The 19,333-nt window shown below is 38.3% G+C and overlaps 2 protein-coding genes across 6 annotated transcripts; one reads left to right on the plus strand and one right to left on the minus strand.

Annotated features, from left to right (window-relative positions):
* Window positions 1-4,193: 4,193 nt before the first annotated feature.
* On the plus strand, window positions 4,194-6,809 carry LOC108197868 (uncharacterized). Of its 3 annotated transcripts, none has more exons than XM_017365598.2 (5): window positions 4,194-4,438; window positions 4,579-4,833; window positions 5,041-5,350; window positions 6,062-6,193; window positions 6,324-6,809. In XM_017365598.2, the coding sequence occupies exons 1-5, from the start codon at window positions 4,298-4,300 to the stop codon at window positions 6,419-6,421; spliced, it is 936 nt and encodes a 311-aa protein (XP_017221087.1). In that variant the 5' UTR covers window positions 4,194-4,297; the 3' UTR covers window positions 6,422-6,809. The 3 variants fall into 3 exon arrangements, with proteins under 3 accessions (XP_017221087.1, XP_017221088.1, XP_017221089.1); XM_017365599.2 differs by having other exon boundaries at window positions 5,044-5,350; XM_017365600.2 differs by having other exon boundaries at window positions 4,585-4,833.
* A 9,887-nt stretch (window positions 6,810-16,696) lies between these two features.
* Window positions 16,697-19,113, minus strand: LOC108198829 (uncharacterized). Of its 3 annotated transcripts, none has more exons than XR_010286192.1 (3): window positions 17,943-19,113; window positions 17,520-17,862; window positions 16,697-17,437 (listed from the first exon to the last, which is right to left on the minus strand). XR_010286192.1 is itself a non-coding variant. In XM_064082568.1 (3 exons), the coding sequence occupies exons 2-3, from the start codon at window positions 17,571-17,573 to the stop codon at window positions 16,862-16,864; spliced, it is 630 nt and encodes a 209-aa protein (XP_063938638.1). In that variant the 5' UTR covers window positions 17,574-17,862; window positions 18,702-19,094; the 3' UTR covers window positions 16,697-16,861. The 3 variants fall into 3 exon arrangements, 2 of the variants coding, with proteins under 2 accessions (XP_063938638.1, XP_063938637.1); XM_064082568.1 differs by having other exon boundaries at window positions 18,702-19,094; XM_064082567.1 differs by having other exon boundaries at window positions 17,943-19,094.
* Between the last annotated feature and the right edge of the window lie 220 nt (window positions 19,114-19,333).

Below are 19,333 nucleotides of genomic sequence, written 5' to 3' on the forward strand. Positions count from 1 at the left end.
TCTCTAAAGAGTATCAGTTATAACATCCCTTGTAACCTTGTTTAAGCCTGTTATGATCATTGGCACATTCATTATAAAGATCATTCTGAAATCTATTCTCTGATCTCAACAGGAAATCAGTCCTGATTTGAAACTCATAAAACTTGATTCAGCTCGGTGCAATAACATATCAAGGTTAAATTCGAACTCAAATTTGACTCTGGTGGAAAAACGCTTGATATGCTAATGAACGTTGATTTATTTTTCAGAAATATTTTTAATCGTCGACATAGGATAAACCATTTAACCACTTGCGCTATCCAATCATGCTCGGTTCAACTGGTTTTAATCCGATAAGATAACGAACTTAAGATTGAACGGAATCTTTTATCCGAAAAATTTACGAAATACGGCTTGGATTGAATAACGAAAAATGTTCGTAGTCTAGTGAGCAGAGTGTCGCAAGCACCGAAACAACACAGCATAGTGCGTTATTCTGGTCCCAAGAATAGTGCAGCATTTCTGTTTGCACAGACAACCAAAGCACTAACCCCTTATAAAAAGGGCGCGGTAATGTATAATGGGGTTTTTGTTCCATATATGGGGCAGATGAGCCATATGTTTTATGGGCTATTTTTGGCTTATGAGCTCAACTTTTTATAAAGCTACTCAACATTAGTAATTATTTATCTTTTATGTGTGTTGCATGTTATTTCCACGGGAGTACGAGATATGACATGGAATCTGCAAACAGCAACGCATCTTTCTATTTAAAATTACGATATGCAGTTTGAAGAGAAGATGTAACTAGTAGAAGTGACTAAATTATTTGAAATCATCCAAGACATCTTCATATTTCAGCTGTTATATACTCAGATCCAGATAGAGTTTTTTGAAGTTGTGAACCATTCTTCTAAATTGTAATCGTCAGTACTGGATTTATTTTTGAATTTCGACCGACCTAAATTTTGATCCAAATATATATATATTTTATTTTTCTAACTATTTTTATATTCTTATTTTAAATTTGACTGAATTTAATATGTATTGTATATTTAAAAAGACCTAAACATTGTATCATTATAAGGTATATATAATTTGTTTTAAAATAAAATTTTCAACTAACAAAAATATTATTTTTAATTCTTGATAAAAATGATTAATATAAGTGTTGAAAATAATAAGGCACAACTAAAAAAGGTAGGAAGCAGTAAATGACTGAAAAACGTGAGTACGTGACAAGGCATCCTGCGGGCTGCGACATGATTGTGGGCGAGTAGCTTCATTCATATGACGGTTGAGAGTTGAAAACCGAGAAAGTGGAATTGGGGTGCATGGCGGGAAAATCCAAGTATTATTTTGCGGGAAAGCTGAAATCAATTTAATTATACTTGACTGTTTGTGTGATTTCTGATGGAGATAGAAGAATGGACAGATGAGTAACATGTGAGTGTAAACAACCCAGTGGACTCCCACACGGCCCCACTCGCCTTTCCGTTTTGCTCCCTTTGTCCCTCCGCTCTTCCGCTGTCTACGGCTGAAACATTAATCATAAGATAGTTTCAATAAAATACTGTAAACATTATGTTAGTTCTGCTGTAATTTATTTCATCAACTCAGAAATTGTATTCCATACGTCAATAAATTAGTATGGGAGGAAGTGTGACTGTGTGAGAAACCCAATTGGCCATGCTGTTGGTCTGTTAAACGGTGAAAAGATGAAGAAGATATGTGTTAGTGTTTCACTGTGGCTTCAGCTTCTGCGTTTATAGGTTAGAAAAACTTATTTGTACAGTTTTGTGTAACAAGTGAAGTACTCATAAACGCTTATAAAGAATCTTATTAAAATCAAGAAATATAGATCTGCTTGTCATTCGCACCAGAAAAATCAGAAAAATTGAGTTTTCCGGAAAAACCTCCTAGTGGAGGAAGACATCCTAGGATAAGAGACATAAGGCTAGAGAGAGAGCCAAAACAGAGGTGTAATACGGCTAGTAAGCCTCAAACTCGTTTAACTAGGCTCGTTTAGTTAAACGAGCCGAACTCAGGCAAAGATTTAAACGATCCGGCTCGACTCGACTTGTGAAATTAAATGAGGCGAGTTTGGATAGAGATTTAGGCTCGATTAAATGTAAAATTAAACGAGCCGGCTCGCTCGACTCGCTGAAACCGGCACTTAGTTAAACGAGCTGGCTTATATTTTTTTAAAAATCATCTTTAGAAACATGACCAAGCAAGATAATTGTGTCTCTACTTTTCGAGATAGAAAAAAGTGGTTTCTATTCAAGTAAATACTAACTATGACATAACCAATGAAACAGGCAATAAAATTTATTATGATTAAACAAAAATAAATATATATATATATATATATATATATATATATAATCAATGTAGAATAATGAAAAATATAAAATTAAGGGAGCATAATAATTTAATTACTTCCTCCATATCAAATTAGATAAATTTGTTGATTTCAAATGCACACATTTAAGATGTATTAATCGTGTAGCTATATAATTTGTTTTTATTTAAGTAAAAATATTTATTTATAAGAAAGTTAAATAAGATAAATTACTAGAATTAGACAATAGGTGAATATACCGAAACTAAATATTTATAGTATTTTGAATGAGAGTGGTAAAAATAATAATAATACTAATAAATATTAATTATATAAATTTTATCAAATATGCATGATATTATTTTTTGATGGTATTAATTATATTGTTCGATTATAATTTAAAAATAATATTATTAATTTTCAATTATTTTTGATAATTACACATGAGATATATGATCAAGGGTGCCAGTCGCTTGCCGCAGACCGTATTATAAAACATTTTAACGGGTCCAATATTTTTTAAAACTCTGGACATGTCAAAATTTGTTATAATCCTAACCATCGGTATTTATTCAACGGCCAAAATCACTCTATAACACGTTTTTCGCTTGCCAAAAATCACGACCCTATTGTCTAAAATTTATAACAAGTTCTAATTATTAATAATGGGACTTTTTTTTTTTTTGGAAGGCGAAAGATAGCATTAATAAAGCAAAGAATACAACGAGCCCAGTAACCAAAAGTACTTGAAAAGCCTACCAACTTAGATCTAGAACCTAGCCAACATACTTAATAATATAAATACTTAGACAGCCAATCACCAATAACTAGACCCTTCCCTAGCCACTATCTGTCAACAAAAGAAAGCACAAAGCCACAAAATATTCCATATCACTATATCCCAGACGGATTAATAATGGGACTTATATACATCTAAATACTTAACTACCGTAAAAAAATAGGGGGAAGCGGATGCAGTTTTGCGGTGGTTTTTGGATAAAATCGTAATCGGAACCGCATGTCCACGGTTTTAAAAATCAATAAACTCAACCTCAACCTCATTGTCGGTTTCGATTTAAAAACTTCAAATTCAATTTTTATCGGTTCGATTTTGACTACAAACCCACATGAAAAAAAGCCTTATTAGACATAAAACGATCAAAATATAATTAAAAATTATACACATCCAGCGTCCACAGTTTAAACAAGATATACTAGACAATAATATAATCATAATGATAATGTAAACAGTATGTTATAATCACTGTAGTTTCTATTTAGTTTCTGTGCAATCAGGTTAAATAATATGTATTGACCCCGAAAGCATTGTGTTTGAAATCTTCAAATAAACATCAGAAAATTTGACCAGTGAATGCTTTACTGTGAGTTTGCCGGTGTGTTTCAAAATTGGCTTTATTTTTAAAATTTAAATTTTCATATAAATTGCGAATAATATATATATATATATATATATATATAATATTTATTATAAAGATCGGATCGGTTTCTAGCTATAACCGGAACCGACTAATCGGTTTCGGTTTTGATTCGGTTTTATGGGGTTCGGTTTCTAGCGGTTTTATGCGGTTTTGATTTTGAATTTATTCGGTTTTTTACTCACCTCCTAATAAAAATCATTCATATATCTTTTATATAATTGCGTAAAACAAATTTGGGCAGATATGTTTGTTCACTTTGTTGAAACAAAGAAAAAGAAGATGAGAAATGAAAATAATAATAATACTAATTATTATTATTATTATAAAAGCCAGCTGTCGATTAAACATTTTCCACATCCCCTCTGTTTGCTTTCCCACATTTCCAACGCGGGCTCCACAAAATTCACCTCAATAAATACACTACATCAATTTTGTCCACAACCAACACACACTCATTTCTCTCCCTTTCTCATCCCCATTTTCAAATCTTCCCCCCATTTTTCATCTCCCCCAAAATATCTCCAAAAACAAAAAAATGGGAGAAAACAACAGCAGCAACATAGACCCTCTCTTCTGGCTTCCCTCCGACTTTCTCGACGACGACAACGAAGACAATCAACTCCCCACCGAGTTCCCATATGATTTCACCGAGTCAACTCGCCACTCTGCTTCCGAGGTAACACTCACAACTCTCTCTCTCTCTCTCTCTCTCCCTCTCTCTCTCCTTTCTCTCCCTCTCTCCCTCTCTCTCCCCTTTTCTAAACACCTACGCACACACGGTGTTGTTGTCTTATTGATTTTGTGTTTGTTACACAGGAGCAGTGGGGTGGCTTGTTGGGCTCGCCGCAGTCGATTCTCAGTCCAGTTCTTAGCAGTGGTAGCCCAAACGGCCCGTCTTCTCCAACGGCGCCGGTTGGTCAGAAAACAGACCAGTCATGGAATCTGATATGCGCGGCTGCAGGGGAAGTTAACATGTGGAAGATGCAAAATGAAACTGCAAACAAAATTACAGCTCTACCGACCCCACCTAATTATTTTGCTCCACTCCCCTCTTCAAACAAAAATACCCCGGTAAGAATTTTCTTACGCCAATATTTATTTCTTGTTATTTATTAAAATATATACCGGTTTATAATACATATAACTCCGTTTATTATAAAATGTACATATAAGATTTTTCAGATTTTTATTTAGGCTAATACTGTAATATTTTAATTTTTTTAAATAATTTAATATGACAAAACAATTGTTCTCGGAGTACTGATTATTTTGTTACAGCAGGTGAAGCAAAATAACGTTTCAGTGTGGGGCCACCCTTTTGGAGTTTCATCTGAATATGGTTGTGGTTTTAGTGGGAATGCAATGTACGGAAGACTTCAGGGTCCGATTCAAATTGGCTGGCCTGCTTCAGAACTTCAGAAACAATATTTTAATGCAAATGGGTCAGTGAGTCACCCAACTTTTCTATTTTCCGGTGGCCGGAGTATTGCTGCTGGCGGTGGTGTTGGGTTGAAGAGGAAATGCGCAGGCACCGGTGTGTTTTTGCCTCGTACATGCGCTGGCCCCACTGACTCTAAAGTTAAACCTGGTAATTCTTGATTTTTTTACAGTTGCTTTTGTTTACTGTTAATACAGTACATTTTTAGTTATAGCTTTCTTTATTGTGGTTATTAATTAAAGCCTGCATCTTTGAGCTATAAGGCGAAAGAAATGAACTAGAAGTAAGAAGTAAATTAAGACTTGTAAGTGATTAAATTGTTTAGAAAATAAACAGAAATCCTGAGACATTATGTTAGCATTTGTAGCTTTTTATATTTTTTACACAAACGGGATAAGAAGAAGTTTGGGTACTCAAACAGGCGCACAGTTTTATTCAAGTTTTGATTACCCGAACAATGGTTAAAATGTTTGATTCTAGTCTTGTTTTCTTTTTAACATTATGATAATAAAGCTTAAAATCCCGATAGAGTTTAACTGCAAATTTTTAATCCGAACATAATAACAACAATACATATTTAATCTTGATAAATTAACAAAATTCAACTATATTAATGTTATTAATTTACTGAGGTTTTACTGTATATAGCTTTTGACCAGTTGACTGTGGGAACAGAGATATACTAGTGCTTAACAAAAATCCAGCTGTTCTGTCCTTTTCATTTTGGTCCTTGTTGTGACCAGGGGATCCTGCCTTTTTAGATCCCATCTGCAGTTTTAAACTTTATCGAATGTAGGGCTAAAAGAGAACACTGTGATTAGTTTATTGACTTGGTGTAATGTTATCATTCTTTTTGCTTAGGTTGTCCAGCTTCTTTTACTCCACCAACCAGGCCTGCTCAGGCTTTCAATGTAAACCACAGCAATAATGTGATGACTCAAGCTCAAGCTAAAGCTCAACTCTCCTTAATCACTGGAGTCACCTCAGATTATGGTAATTTTTTTACAAAACCAATTTATATAATTTGTCTTTCTACTGTCATTGTATAATGTAGGGAGGGTGTATTGTGGCTTGGATATTGTCTTTTTGGTTATTAATTTCGGATTTCTTTCGGTCTTTGTAGATGCAATGCTCATGGATAGGAATGCAGTATTAGCGCAACAATGGCGCAATGGGGCAATGAATTGTGACCAGTTTCTCCCGCGGGAGTGGTCTTATTGATCAACCATGATGTGCATCTTGGTGGAAGGAACAGTTTCTCATAAATGTAGTAGTATTGGAAGAAGTTAGGAATGTTTTGAATGAAATAATACAAGTAGTTAGTTATGGTCTATGTAGCAACTATGCAGGTGTTTAAGGTTTTGGCATAAATTTTATTCTTCTCAAAGAATGAGAAGTGAAGGGTAATAAGGGATCCTAGGCAGCTGTTGGTGTTTTTTTGTGGTCTTCAACTTTTGTGTTTTGACTAGAGAGAGCAGAGGAATAAGAGGGGTGGGGGAGGGTATAAAATCGATGGTAGTATCTTGTAGGATCTCTTGTAATGTTGTGCGGACATAATAATATACTCTTTTCGCGACTTTAAATCAAAATCAGTTCCGTTCGATTTCTATACTTGTTTTGTATTTTGATATTGAGTTTGTCTGGTGCGGGATCATCGCCAAATGCTAAGTACTAAGGTTGTGTTCACTTCATAGAATAGAATGAGGGGAGAATGGAATGAAACTATATGAACAAGTTTTATGGAGATTGGAGAAAGTATGAGACAATAATGATTAAATATGAGTGAGTTAAAATTTTTCATGAAGAGGATGATAGGAAAAGATGATGAACAAATGGAATCAACATTCCTTTCAAAACATGTGGGTTAGATTTTTAGTTAAAATAGTTAGAATGGAATGATTGAAGGAATGAAAATTATAAACAAGAAGGAATGAAAATTATAAACAATTTCACTAATCACTCACAATTTATAATACAAATTTCATTCCATTCTCCCCTCATTCCATTCCATGAAGCGAACACAACCTAAGTTCTATATATATTCAGCTCATTTGATTGATAAGTTTTTTGTATAATGTATTTTGTCCATCATTATTAAAAAATATGAACTGACTAAAATTAACTGAATATATATAAAAAACGTAACCATTATCCACCAAACAAATACACATAACACATGTATAGTATAGTGCATACAGAGCAAGCTAATCTCGTGCAAACTTCTTTTTACACCATTTCCTGTTTATTGCAGTATCAATCAAATGTTTTTTTTAAAAAAATTCTTATTTATAGCAATATGAATCAAATGTTTTGTTATGTCTCCAAACATCAATACCTTTTATTAATAAGCGAAATCACATTTCAGTGGAACATCGGTACCAAAAGTACCAAAATTTGGTCATTTTCATATTGATTAGGATTTTATAGTCATTATTATACTATTATCAAAAGACTTCTATATTGGATAGAATTTTATTATTAAAGACCTCAATATTCATCAGGACAGTGAAAGACTTCTATATTAATTAGAATTTTATGAAAAGACTTCTATATTGATTCGGATTTGATTATTAAAAATTTGTTAAGATTATTATACTACTATAAAAAGACTTCTATGGTGTTTAGGGTTTTGTAATATAACATTTATCCTATCCGCACAGTTAAATTCGCTAACAATTTAACTTATGATACAGTTCTATAAAATTCATATCAAAATTTGGCTATCATCATATTATTTTTTATTTAACAATTATTACTATTATAAAAAAAACTTTAACAATTATCTCACTAATAAAAATATATTATCAAAAAAATTATTTGTTTTCATTTTTTAAAACTCAAATAATTTAATATACGGAACAACTCTATAAATATTTTAGCATGCTTCAGAGTTCAAATAAATAAGGAGTTCATATTGATATTAATATAATATCCTATCAATAGAATAATAATGTCAACAAAATTATTCGTTTTAATTTTTAAAAATCATACAATTTAATTTACGAAATAAATTTATAAAATTTCTATCATATTTCAGAATTAAAATAAACAAGATTCAATATTGATACTAAAGTACCAAAAAACTTGGTAATATAGTTTTTTAATAATAATAATAATTATCATTCAGTGTTTGAGAATATTGCGATAAAGACGAATAAGGCGGTGGTAACACTGACTTGACAAATAGAAACTCAAAGAAAATGAAGTCATTTTTCATACTGCAACATATAATAAAAGAACTGAAATTCTAGAAATACGTCAAATATTTGTTTTAATTTTTAAAACTCATACAATTTAATTTACGAAACAAAACTATAAAATTTATATCATATTTCAGAATTAAAATAAACAAGAATAAATATTGATACCAAAATACCAAAAAACTTGGTCATATATTTTTTAATAATAATTATCATTCAGTGTTTTTCAGAAGATTGCGATAAATACGAATAAGACGGTGGTAACACTGACTTGACAAATAGAAACTCAAAGAAAATGAAGTCATTGTCCATATTGCAACATATGATAAAAGAACCGAAACTCTAGACATACGTCAAAATATTTGATATCAAATTACTTTTGGAAAGTTAATTAATTTTGTCAAATTACAATATTAGTTTATCAAACAACTACGGCAACTGTTACATCTACAAAAACTCCAACTAAAATTATATATAATGTTTGCCTATTAAATGAATAAAATAATTATGACTTAAAATTTTGAATTTTTGTTCAAGATTAAAGACGCTATAAAGTTAATTAATTTTGTCAAACTGCAATATTAGTTTATCAAACAACTACATCAACTGTTAAATCTACAAAAACTCCAACTAAAATTATATATAATGTTTGCCTATTAAATGAATAAAATAATTATGACTTAAAATTTTGAATTTTTGTTCAAGATTAAAGACGCTATAAAAGAAGTAGTTACAAACTTACAGTGCCAACTGCCAAGCGTATGAATTCATACAAACTCTTTGTAAATTCATGTGCTCGCCGAAATCAATGGATTCCGTTTATTTTTCTTAATCCTCCCTTGCTAATTCTCCCTTGGGTTCAGAAACACAAACCGCTGCTCTTATGCATTTATGTTTACTTCGAAGTAACTGAATTCCGTTTGCTTTTTTTTTTTATCCCCTTGCGTTCAGAAACGCAAACTGCCACTCCTGTTATGCGTTTATGTTTATGCCGAAATCAATGAAATCCGTTTGTTTTTCTTATTCCTTCCTTGCGTTTAGAAACGCAAACCGCCACTCCTTTATGTGTGTATATTTATATATTGGCACAGTGTGGGTCCTACGTTAGTTCTTATCACTGCACTTCATTTTTCTGTAATGTAAAATTTTAAAGATTATTGGGAAATAATAGCGGTGTGAAAAGCGCAAATCGTTTCTAAGCGGCAGGAGGATCTTCTAGCGTTTAAGCGGTAAATCGGACGCTTAAACGGAATTTTAAGCGGGTCAATAAGTGGATTAATTAAATATAATTAAATATTTAATTATAATATTAATATATTTAAAAATAATATTATGTTGTGTTAAGAATATGCATTTTTAATATTTTTGATAAAATATTTTTTTTAATTTTATAATATAATTATATTTATATTATTAAAAGATTAATATTTCAAAATTATTTTTAAAAAAATTTTAGCAAGTTAACATCATTTTGACCGCTTAACGACCGCTTAATCCGCTTAATTGTCCGCTTAATTTTCAAAAACGCTTAATCTCCCGCTTAATACAAAATCGAAGCGCTTTAGGGCCGATTCCGCTTAGGCGGCCGCTTAATGCGCTTTTTATAACACCCAATATAATAATAATAATAATGGGTTGTCTATCATGTGGGCACAGGTTAAGCTGTAATAAATGTCCCCTTTATCTGTAGCTACTCTTTCTCTGTCATGCTTTTCCACTATATCATTAATTAATGTTTTATTGATTGTTGTGTTTTATTCTTTAACCACATACTTTACTATTTTTAAATATTATATTTAAAAATATTATTTATAAATTATATACAAGTTAAAATTTTATTAAATACTACTAGCTACTCCCTCCGTCCCATTGAGTATTACACGTGTGGGGAGTGGCACGGAGGTTAAGAAAAAGTGTAATTTAGTGATTGATACGGGTCAGAAATAATATTTAATTATTATTAGATATTAAAGGCCCAAAAATACGAAAGCCCATTTAATTAGGGCCTGAAACATTTAAATATTAATTAATTACGAAGTTAATTAATAAGGCCCACAAGCAGGTCCACGGTTGAGCTACTTGGACTGTCAAAACCCAAGAATTGAGCCTCCAGCCCACTCGAGGCTGAAATCTAGTAACCAGCCCTGTTAAGGCCCAAATGCACAAATCCTACTCCAAGTAGGCAACTGAATGGAAGGCTCTAGAACCTCAGTGTCTTGCGAGTATTCTAACTCTTCGATGATAAACGTCTAGAGACCTAGATAAACATCGAGTCTACAAGATAAGTGTCTTATCATTTCTCAAGATAAGAAGCATACTTCTATGACGTTTCTGAGACATGGAACCACACTTCCATACAGTCTCTAACACCGAGACCTCTATATAAAGGGCTCTACCCCTCCAACCTAGAACTACGTTCAGACTTGATTCTTCACATAGCTGGAGATACGTAGGCATCTCGAATCCCGAGAACAGTCTAAAAAGCACGACGCTTCATCTTCGTTTTACGATCCATAACATTTGGCGCCGTCTGTGGGAAAAGGACAACAACCATGGTTAGACCCGCGAGATTACGCTCAGAAGTCCATCCTCCGTCAACCGGAGACAACACTGCAACCCAAGATCCACCTTCTACTCACATCACCACTGGAACCTCCACTCAGCCAATTCCGCTCTCCACCCACACGGCTGGAACCTCGAATCCAACCATCACTACTCCTCAAAGCACAGCTCCGTTGATATTTGGCACGTTGCCCCCTGTGACTAGTCTTGTGGCGACCACTACCGTTACTGGAACCCATTACTCAACAGTCATGACGACCACAAGAGGACAAACGGATGAGTATGAAGTTTACACAGACAACGACTCCTCTGAAGAGTCGGAGAGGGACTATGATATTCCCCCACGTAGAAGGAGAGACGGAAACCAGGGCCGCGATTCCCAACACCATGCTAGACAAAACAATCCCGAGTCCCGAGGACCTACACATCAGGAATATGAGGCCAGAATTCGAGCCTTCGAGCAGCAGATCGATCAATTAAGGAGAGACATGGCCGCCCACCAGGCAAGGCAGCAACCTCCAGAACCGAGGGTCGAAACTCTTCAGAACACAGGTATGACCCGAATCCATCTATTGCCTCCCGGTGACCCGGACAATCCTGTCCTGCCATTCACTGAGGAGATCATGGAAGCAAGGATTTCCCGGAAGTTTAAGTTGCCCACTATCAAGGCGTATGACGGAACGGGTGATCCCGCTAATCATGTACGAACCTTCATGAATGCACTGTTGTTGCAACCAGTCACAGAAGCCATCAAGTGTCGAGCTTTTCCTCAAACCTTGAGCGGGATGGCACAACACTGGTATAGTCGTCTACCCCCTAACTCTATATCTTCGTTTGCTGATTTGAGTCGAGCTTTCATAGGTCAGTTCATTGGAAGTAAGACCCACGCCAAAAGTTCAGCTTCGTTGATGAACCTTCACCAGGGCAGGAATGAGTCCCTTCGAGATTACATGAACCGCTTCACCAAGGAGGCGCTCAAGGTCCGGGACTTGGACCAGAAAGTAGCAATGATTGCCCTGCAGCAAGGAACCACGGATGACAATTTCCGTCGATCACTAGCGAAGAGGGCCCCGAACAATATGAATGAGCTCCAGGAAAGAGCCGGGAAGTATATCAAAGCTGAGGAGAGCTTGAAGAAGTCTCAAGTTGCCCAAGGGCAGACCTCGAACCCTAAGAACGTGGAAACGACACTGAGTACAATGCAAATAGCAAGTATTCAAAGACTGGAGATGATGATAAGTCTTCCACAAAGAAGAAATCAGGACCGAGGTTCACCGAATATGCGAGGCTGAATGCCCCTAGAAGTCAAATCATGATGGAAATTAAGAAAGAAGGAGGAGTTAGATGGCCGAAGCCTATCAGAACTGATCCTGAGAAGAGAAACAAGGATCTATACTGCAAGTTCCACAAAGACACGAGACACAAGACTGATGATTGCCGGCAGTTGAAGGACGAGATTGAGTTCCTGATCCGAAAAGGCAAGTTGTCCAGATACACCAAGGAGTAGAATAAGAATACCCGAGGCAATGATGATCGAGGGAGAGACAATGACGACCGCAGGAATCAGCCTCGAGGACCTGTGGTCAATGTAATCTCTGGAGGACCAACCGCTGCTGGCACATCTAGTAACTCGAGGAAGGCATATGCCCGAGAAGTAATGAGTATTGTTGGAGAACCCCCGAAGAGGGCGAGAATTGAGCTTCCTCTGACTTTTAATGATTCAGAACTTGAAGGGGTGAAGTTCCCCCATGACGATCCATTAGTAATCACACCCGTGATCGGGAATTCATCTGTGAAGAGAGTCCTCGTGGACAATGGGGCATCTGTTGATATACTCTTCCATGATGCTTATGAGAAGATGGGATATGTTGATTCACAATTAACACCTTCAGATATGCCTATATACGGTTTTAATAACGCGGAGACGAAAATTGAAGGAATGATCCAATTACCGGTAACAATGGGAGCCGAGCCTAGACAGGCCACATGTATGTTGAACTTTTTGGTCGTTAAAGCCTCGTCAACCTACAATGCTATTCTTGGAAGAACAGGAATACATGCTTTTAAAGCAATTCCATCCACTTACCACTTGAAGTTAAAATTCCCGACTAGGAACGGAGTGGGAGAAGAGATAGGAGATCAAAAAATGGCTAGAAGTTGTTATGTGGGGGCTCTGAAATCCGGAGGAGTCGGGGGGCAAGTTATGCCCATCGAAGATCTAGATGTCAGGGGAGAGGAGGAACGAAAAGGCAAGCCTGCCGAGGACTTGATCCCCATCACCCTATATCCTGATGAGCCAGAGAGGGTTACCTTCGTTGGGGTTTCACTCCCCGAGGACTTGAAGGATAAGTTTGTTAAATTCCTGAGGAGCAACCGTGATGTCTTTGCTTGGACAGCCGCTGATATGCCAGGTATTGACCCCTCCTACATGACACATAAGTTGAATGTTAATCCTGATAGGAAGCCGATACAGCAGAAGAAAAGAAATTTTGCACCTGAGAGGCAAGAAGCCATTAGACAGGAGGTTGAGAAATTATTAGAAGCGGGATTTATAGAGGAAATTCAGTTCCCAGAATGGTTGGCAAACCCGGTCATGGTGAAGAAAGCTAATAGGAAGTGGAGGATGTGTGTAGACTTCACAGACCTCAACGATGCTTGTCCAAAGGATTGCTTTCCTCTCCCAAGGATTGATACTCTGATTGATGCTACTGCTGGCCACGAGATGTTGAGCTTCATGGATGGTTTCAGTGGGTACAACCAGATCCGGATGGACAAGAACGGCGTTCTTAAGGTATCATTCGTCACTGACTTTGGTGTGTTCTGTTACTTAGTTATGGCGTTTGGTCTTAAGAATGCAGGAGCCACGTATCAACGTTTGGCAAACAAAATGTTTAAGCATCTGATTGGGAAAACCATGGAGGTCTATGTTGATGACATGTTAGTTAAGAGTTTGAATAAGGTTGACCACCTCAAACACCTCAGTGAGGCCTTTGAAGTCCTGAGGACTCATAAGATGATGTTGAGCCAAGTGTGCCTTCGGAGTTGGATCGGGTAAGTTTCTGGGGTTGATGGTCTCCAAGCGGGGAATCGAGGCCAACCCCGACAAGATTAAGGCTATCCTCGACATGGAACCGCCTAAGACCATAAGGGACGTTCAAAAGCTAACCGGAAGGATTGCAGCCCTGGGGCGATTCGTATCTAAGTCCGGTGACAAGTGTTTTCCCTTCTTTAAAGCACTCAAAAAGGTCAAGAACTTTGAATGGACAGAGGAGAGCCAAGTGGCCTTTGAGGATTTGAAGAAATACATGGCAGAGCCACCTCTTCTCTCGAAGCCAGTGGATGGTGAAATTCTATATGTCTACTTAGCCGTTTCAGAACAAGCACTGAGTGTTGTCTTAGTTCGTGAGGACGGGAAAGTCCAGAAACCCGTCTACTATGTCAGCAAGGTTTTGCATGGAGCAGAGCTCAACTACTCCGTAATTGAGAAGTTTGCGTTGGCTATGATTACAGCCTCGAGGAAGTTAAGACCTTACTTCCAATCTCATAAGATTGAAGTCTTGACAGACCAGCCCCTTCGTAACACAATGCATAGCCCGAAGGCTAGTGGAAGATTGATAAAGTGGGCAATTGAACTTGGAGAATTTGATATTCGATACAAGCCACGGGTGGCAATCAAGGCTCAAGCTCTAGCTGACTTCATAGTTGAATGTACCATTGACAACAAAGAAGTCGGGGGGCAGGAGAATAAGGATGAGATGGATGAGTCCAAGGAAGTAGAGGAGAAACCTAAAGAATACTGGCTATTGTTTTTTGACGGAGCTTCAAAAACGAAAACTAGTGGTGCAGGTCTTGTGCTCCAAAGCCCTGATGGGTTCATAGTAGAATACGCAATCAAGTTGGATTTTCCAACCACCAATAACGAGGCTGAGTATGAAGCCTTGATAGCTGGATTGGGACTAGCTAGAACTTTGAGGGTCAAGAACCTTAAGGTCTGTGGAGACTCAAGACTTGTAGTCTCTCAGGTTAATGGAGAATTTGAGGCACGAGAGGAGACGATGTCGAAGTATTTGAGAATCGTGAAAGCTCAGATGACGTTATTCGAAGAATGTCAGCTTGAATACATACCAAGGGAGGAGAATTCTAAGGCTGATGCCTTGTCTCAGTTTGCATCCTCCGAAAATGAAGTCTGTTCAGGAAGTGTCTATTACCAGGTTCTGAGAACCCCGAGCATCAATGCTAAGCTGATAGCCCCGATTGATACAGGAGCCACTTGGATGGACAAGATTAAGATGTATCTCGAGTCTAGACATCTTCCACCCAATGCCGATGAGGCACGAAAGTTGCAGGTAAGAGCATTGAAGTATGTGCTTATTGAAGGAATTCTGTATATAAAGTCGTTTGTGGTTCCTTACTTAAGATGTCTGAGGCCGGATGAGGCTCGAGAAGCCTTGAGAGAGGTTCACGAAGGAGTGTGTGGCCAGCACCTTGGTGGGAGAGCATTAGCACACAAGGTCACCCGTCTCGGATTTTATTGGCCTGGCATGTTGAAACAAGCTCAGGACTATGTAAAACGGTGTGACAGGTGTCAGAGGTTTGCACCCATTGTACGTCAGCCTCCTGAGATGTTGACATCCATCAACTCCCCGATTCCATTTGCTATGTGGGGGATGGATATTTTGGGGCCGTTCCCACTTGCCAGTGCTCAGAGGAAGTTTCTGATAGTTGCGATCGACTACTTCACCAAGTGGATTGAGGCCAAACCCCTAGCCAAGATAACTACGAAGCAGGTTGCTCAATTCTTTTGGGAGAATTTTATATGTAGGTACGGTATACCTCGAGTCCTGGTTACTGACAATGGAACACAGTTCAATAATGCTGAGTTCCAAGGCTACTGCAAGGACTACGACATAGATTTGCGATTCACATCAGTGGCACATCCTCAAGCCAATGGACAGGCCGAAGTTGCAAACCGGATAATCCTCGACGGACTGAAGAAGAGAGTTGAGAAAGCTCAAGGCACGTGGGCAGACGATATCCTTCCGATCCTATGGGCATATCGAACAACCTGTAGGGTCACTACTAGAGCCACCCCCTTTCAGCTAGCTTATGGAACTGAGGCAGTGGTGCCCCTCGAGATCACTCATACTTCCCCAAGGGTCGAGCAGTTTGATCCCCCAACTAACGAGGAAGGAATGAGGTTGGCTCTTGACATGATCGATGAGATCCGAGACCAAGCACATGCGAAGATAGTGGAGAACCAAAAACGAGCTTTCTACTACTACAACCTTCGAGTTAAGGAACGTTTCTTCCGAGAAGGAGATTTAGTGTTGAGGAAGGCTGAGGCCTCTGGTGTTGGTCCTAAGGGCAAGATGGCCCCAAATTGGGAAGGACCATACCAGGTGAAGAACGTCGCAGGTCATGGCTCGTATAAGCTTCAGACCTTGGATGGAGTTGAAGTCCCAAGAAGTTGGCATGCAACCAACTTAAAGATTTATTATGTTTGAGTATTCTTAGTAGTAGAAGTTCATTTGAATAAGGTCATATAGACAACTGTCATTAGTAGTAGGAAGTATAACTCATTTGCTACTTTACAAGTTTTAATAAGATCTCGAAGATTATCTAGTATCATTTATACTTGTTTAAATTCTGTCTGCATGGATGTTTTTCTTATAGATATTACTTTGTGAATCCTAAGATCTGGACAGTAAATGCATGAAACATACAACACGAAAGCTAGAAGCTTGAATACGAAATAGTTAGATTAATAGCTTGAGAGTTACGGTACGACTCTTACAACATAAGCTAAGTCAAGTTCATGAATGCCATGCAAGGCCACTAGATAAGTTAAACTAGACAGACAACAAGCCACGAAGGGCCAAAAGCGAGCATAAATACTAATCTACTCCTCCTCGGAGTCGGATGACTCCTTTTCTCCCGAAGCAGCGCCTTCCTCCTTTTCTCCCGAAGCAGCGCCTTCCTCCTCTTCTCCCGAAGCAGCGCCTTCCTCCTCTTCTCCCGAAGCAGTGCCTTCCTCCTCGCTCGAAGACTCGGCCTGAGCGTTAGCTCTAGATGCTCCTGCGGCAGAAGTCCCGGCACCCGAAGAAGAAGCCACGAGGCGACCATAAGGACAAGGATAGTTCTTGGGATCGAGGAGCCCAGGGGTTCGAGTCACAACATGGTTCAATGCCTCGTTCCAGCCCCTAAATAGGTAGCTTGGAGCTATCTCGGCATCATGTGCAACGATCAAGGCCTCGTACTCCTTCGACCCCAGATAACCATCGATCAGGTTCTCCCTATCCGCCCGGGCCTCGATCAAATCGCCCTGGGACTTAGCATACATTTCTTGATAATCCTTGAGTTGAGTATCCAGCCCCTTGTTCTTCTCCTCCTCAGCAAGAAAGTCCTTTCGGTGCTTATCCGATTGACGTTGCCACGCCTTGGCCTGCTCGAGGACGGCCTGGAAGTGAACATTGGTCTGGCACAAAACGTTTTAAGTTAAAAATAATAGAGTTAAAAATCGAAGGTGAACATAACGGGAGTATGTAAATAGAACTTACAGCAGCAATGGATTGACAGCCTACAGCTTCAACCCTCTCCAGCTCTGCCCCCATGACAACCTCCCTCCAATCAGGAGGAGTAATTGAGTGTCGCGACCAATCCACGCAATGTTCGGTCGAACCTAGCACCGAGTCCCCTTTCCGAAACCCCCAAGCGGGACGGAAAGCAGCAGACTTGGGGCTTCGAGGCTTAGCACCAAAACTCGAAGAGCCACCCTCTCGGTGAGGCCGGAGGATAGAGGGGCCTTGCTCCTGGATCCTCGAGTCAACCGCCAACCGAGACCTCTTCAACCTTCCCGTCGTACCATCAAGAGGCAAATTCCAGTCATTGATCTCCGCGATCCTTGAAAAGGAACAACAAAGTCAGTATGCGATCAAACAAAATAACCAAGAGCGTTATAACATTCTGGTACTTAAACATACCTCTAGCGTCGGCACGGGAAAGTCCAACCTCTACGAGCACAGACTCGTCTAGGAGATCCCAGGCCAACCTATCTTCTCCACCTTGAATCAATTGGTTATAGGCTAATTTCTCAGCCTTAGTCAAGACAATGGAGTGGAATCCACCATCTGATACTTTGGCGAAGGACCTCCTAAAAAGGGTTCCCCAATCCCCGTCAACCCACTCTAGTTTCAGAAACTCATCCTTCCAAGCATAATTCTTCTCCGGAAGGGAGTAGGGGTTAAAAATATGAGGTTTCTTTGGCCTATGGCTGATATAAACCCAGCCTTGAATGGATTCAGGAGAATTCTTAAATTGGAAAATTTTCCTAAACAAAGGAACAGTGGGGGTGATTTCCTCTAAGAAGCAAAGAACTAGAAAACACATAATCAAACGCCAACCGTTGGGGCCAACTTGACAAGGGTTGATTCTAACGTCAGAAAAGAGAACGGGAATAAATGGGTGAATTGGAAACCTAAGTCCCGCTAAAAGGGTATCCCTATACACATAAAGATGGGAAGGATCCCAATGACAAGTTCTCTCCCCAGGTTCAACAAATTTAAGAACGTATTCAGGAGGAATTTTAAAATAATCAATATATTCACGGAGAAGCTTGGTGTCCCTAAAGTTAGAATGGTGACAGTACGAATCTAACTCGACTAAGGATGGAAATTCCTCCCCCCTAGATATAAGCATATCGGTAAGGCTAGAATAGCTAGAGTGAATGGAGATAGGCTTACCTTTCTTGCGAATCATGGCTAGCCTTGCCGCCTGACGGTCCACAACCTTCTTCGGGACATTAGGATCGCCGGATTCCGCCATTCTTGATGAAAAGCCTAGAAGGAGCTTGAAAATCTTAGAAGAGCTTGAAAACCTTAGAAAGAGCTTGAAAATCCTAAAAGGAGCTTGAAAAGCCTAGAAAGAGCTTGAAAAGCTTAGAAGAAGCTTGAAGCTCTAAGAAACTCTAACTTGAAAGCTTTGAACTAGTGAGAACTTGGAGGAGAAGAGAGAATTTGGAAATGAGTTGTGAGAAATGAAGAAACTTCACTTCACTTATATAGCACTTGCTTCCAGGTCACCAGCAGGTTTTACGGGCTTTTGACCTGTAATAGTAGGTTATCAGGCCTAAAAAACCGGCCCAATAGCAAGAAATATCTAGAATTCTACAAGAAAATAAAATAAAAGATCCTCCTAGGAGCTTCTAGAATTCACAAGAATTCTTAAGAAAATATTAAAATAAATGAGAATTACAACTAGATGTTTAAAGCTTTGAAGGCTCGTGGACAGTCAAATTAATTTTAAGGCCAAGTGGCTCGGTTTGGCCCAAATAAAAGGCCCAGGCACAAAGTAAAGAACTCGAAGTCCAAACAAA

Source organism: Daucus carota, chromosome 8 (genome assembly GCF_001625215.2).
Source record: "Daucus carota subsp. sativus chromosome 8, DH1 v3.0, whole genome shotgun sequence".
Taxonomy (NCBI): Eukaryota; Viridiplantae; Streptophyta; class Magnoliopsida; order Apiales; family Apiaceae; genus Daucus; species Daucus carota.

What these genes read in the sequence shown, in the direction of transcription:
- LOC108197868 (XM_017365598.2), top strand. Translation starts at nt 4,298, where the DNA reads ATGGGAGAAAACAACAGCAGCAACATAGACCCTCTCTTCTGGCTTCCC. An exon ending in CTTCAAACAAAAATACCCCG is followed by an intron (nt 4,834 to 5,040) that starts GTAAGAATTTTC and finishes ATTTTGTTACAG; the next exon opens with CAGGTGAAGCAAAATAACGT. An exon ending in TGGAGTCACCTCAGATTATG is followed by an intron (nt 6,194 to 6,323) that starts GTAATTTTTTTA and finishes CGGTCTTTGTAG; the next exon opens with ATGCAATGCTCATGGATAGG.
- LOC108198829 (XM_064082568.1), bottom strand. Translation starts at nt 17,573, where the DNA reads ATGGGGGCAGAGCTGGAGAGGGTTGAAGCTGTAGGCTGTCAATCCATT. An exon ending in GCTGTCAATCCATTGCTGCT is followed by an intron (nt 17,438 to 17,519) that starts GTAAGTTCTATT and finishes GTTTTGTGCCAG; the next exon opens with ACCAATGTTCACTTCCAGGC.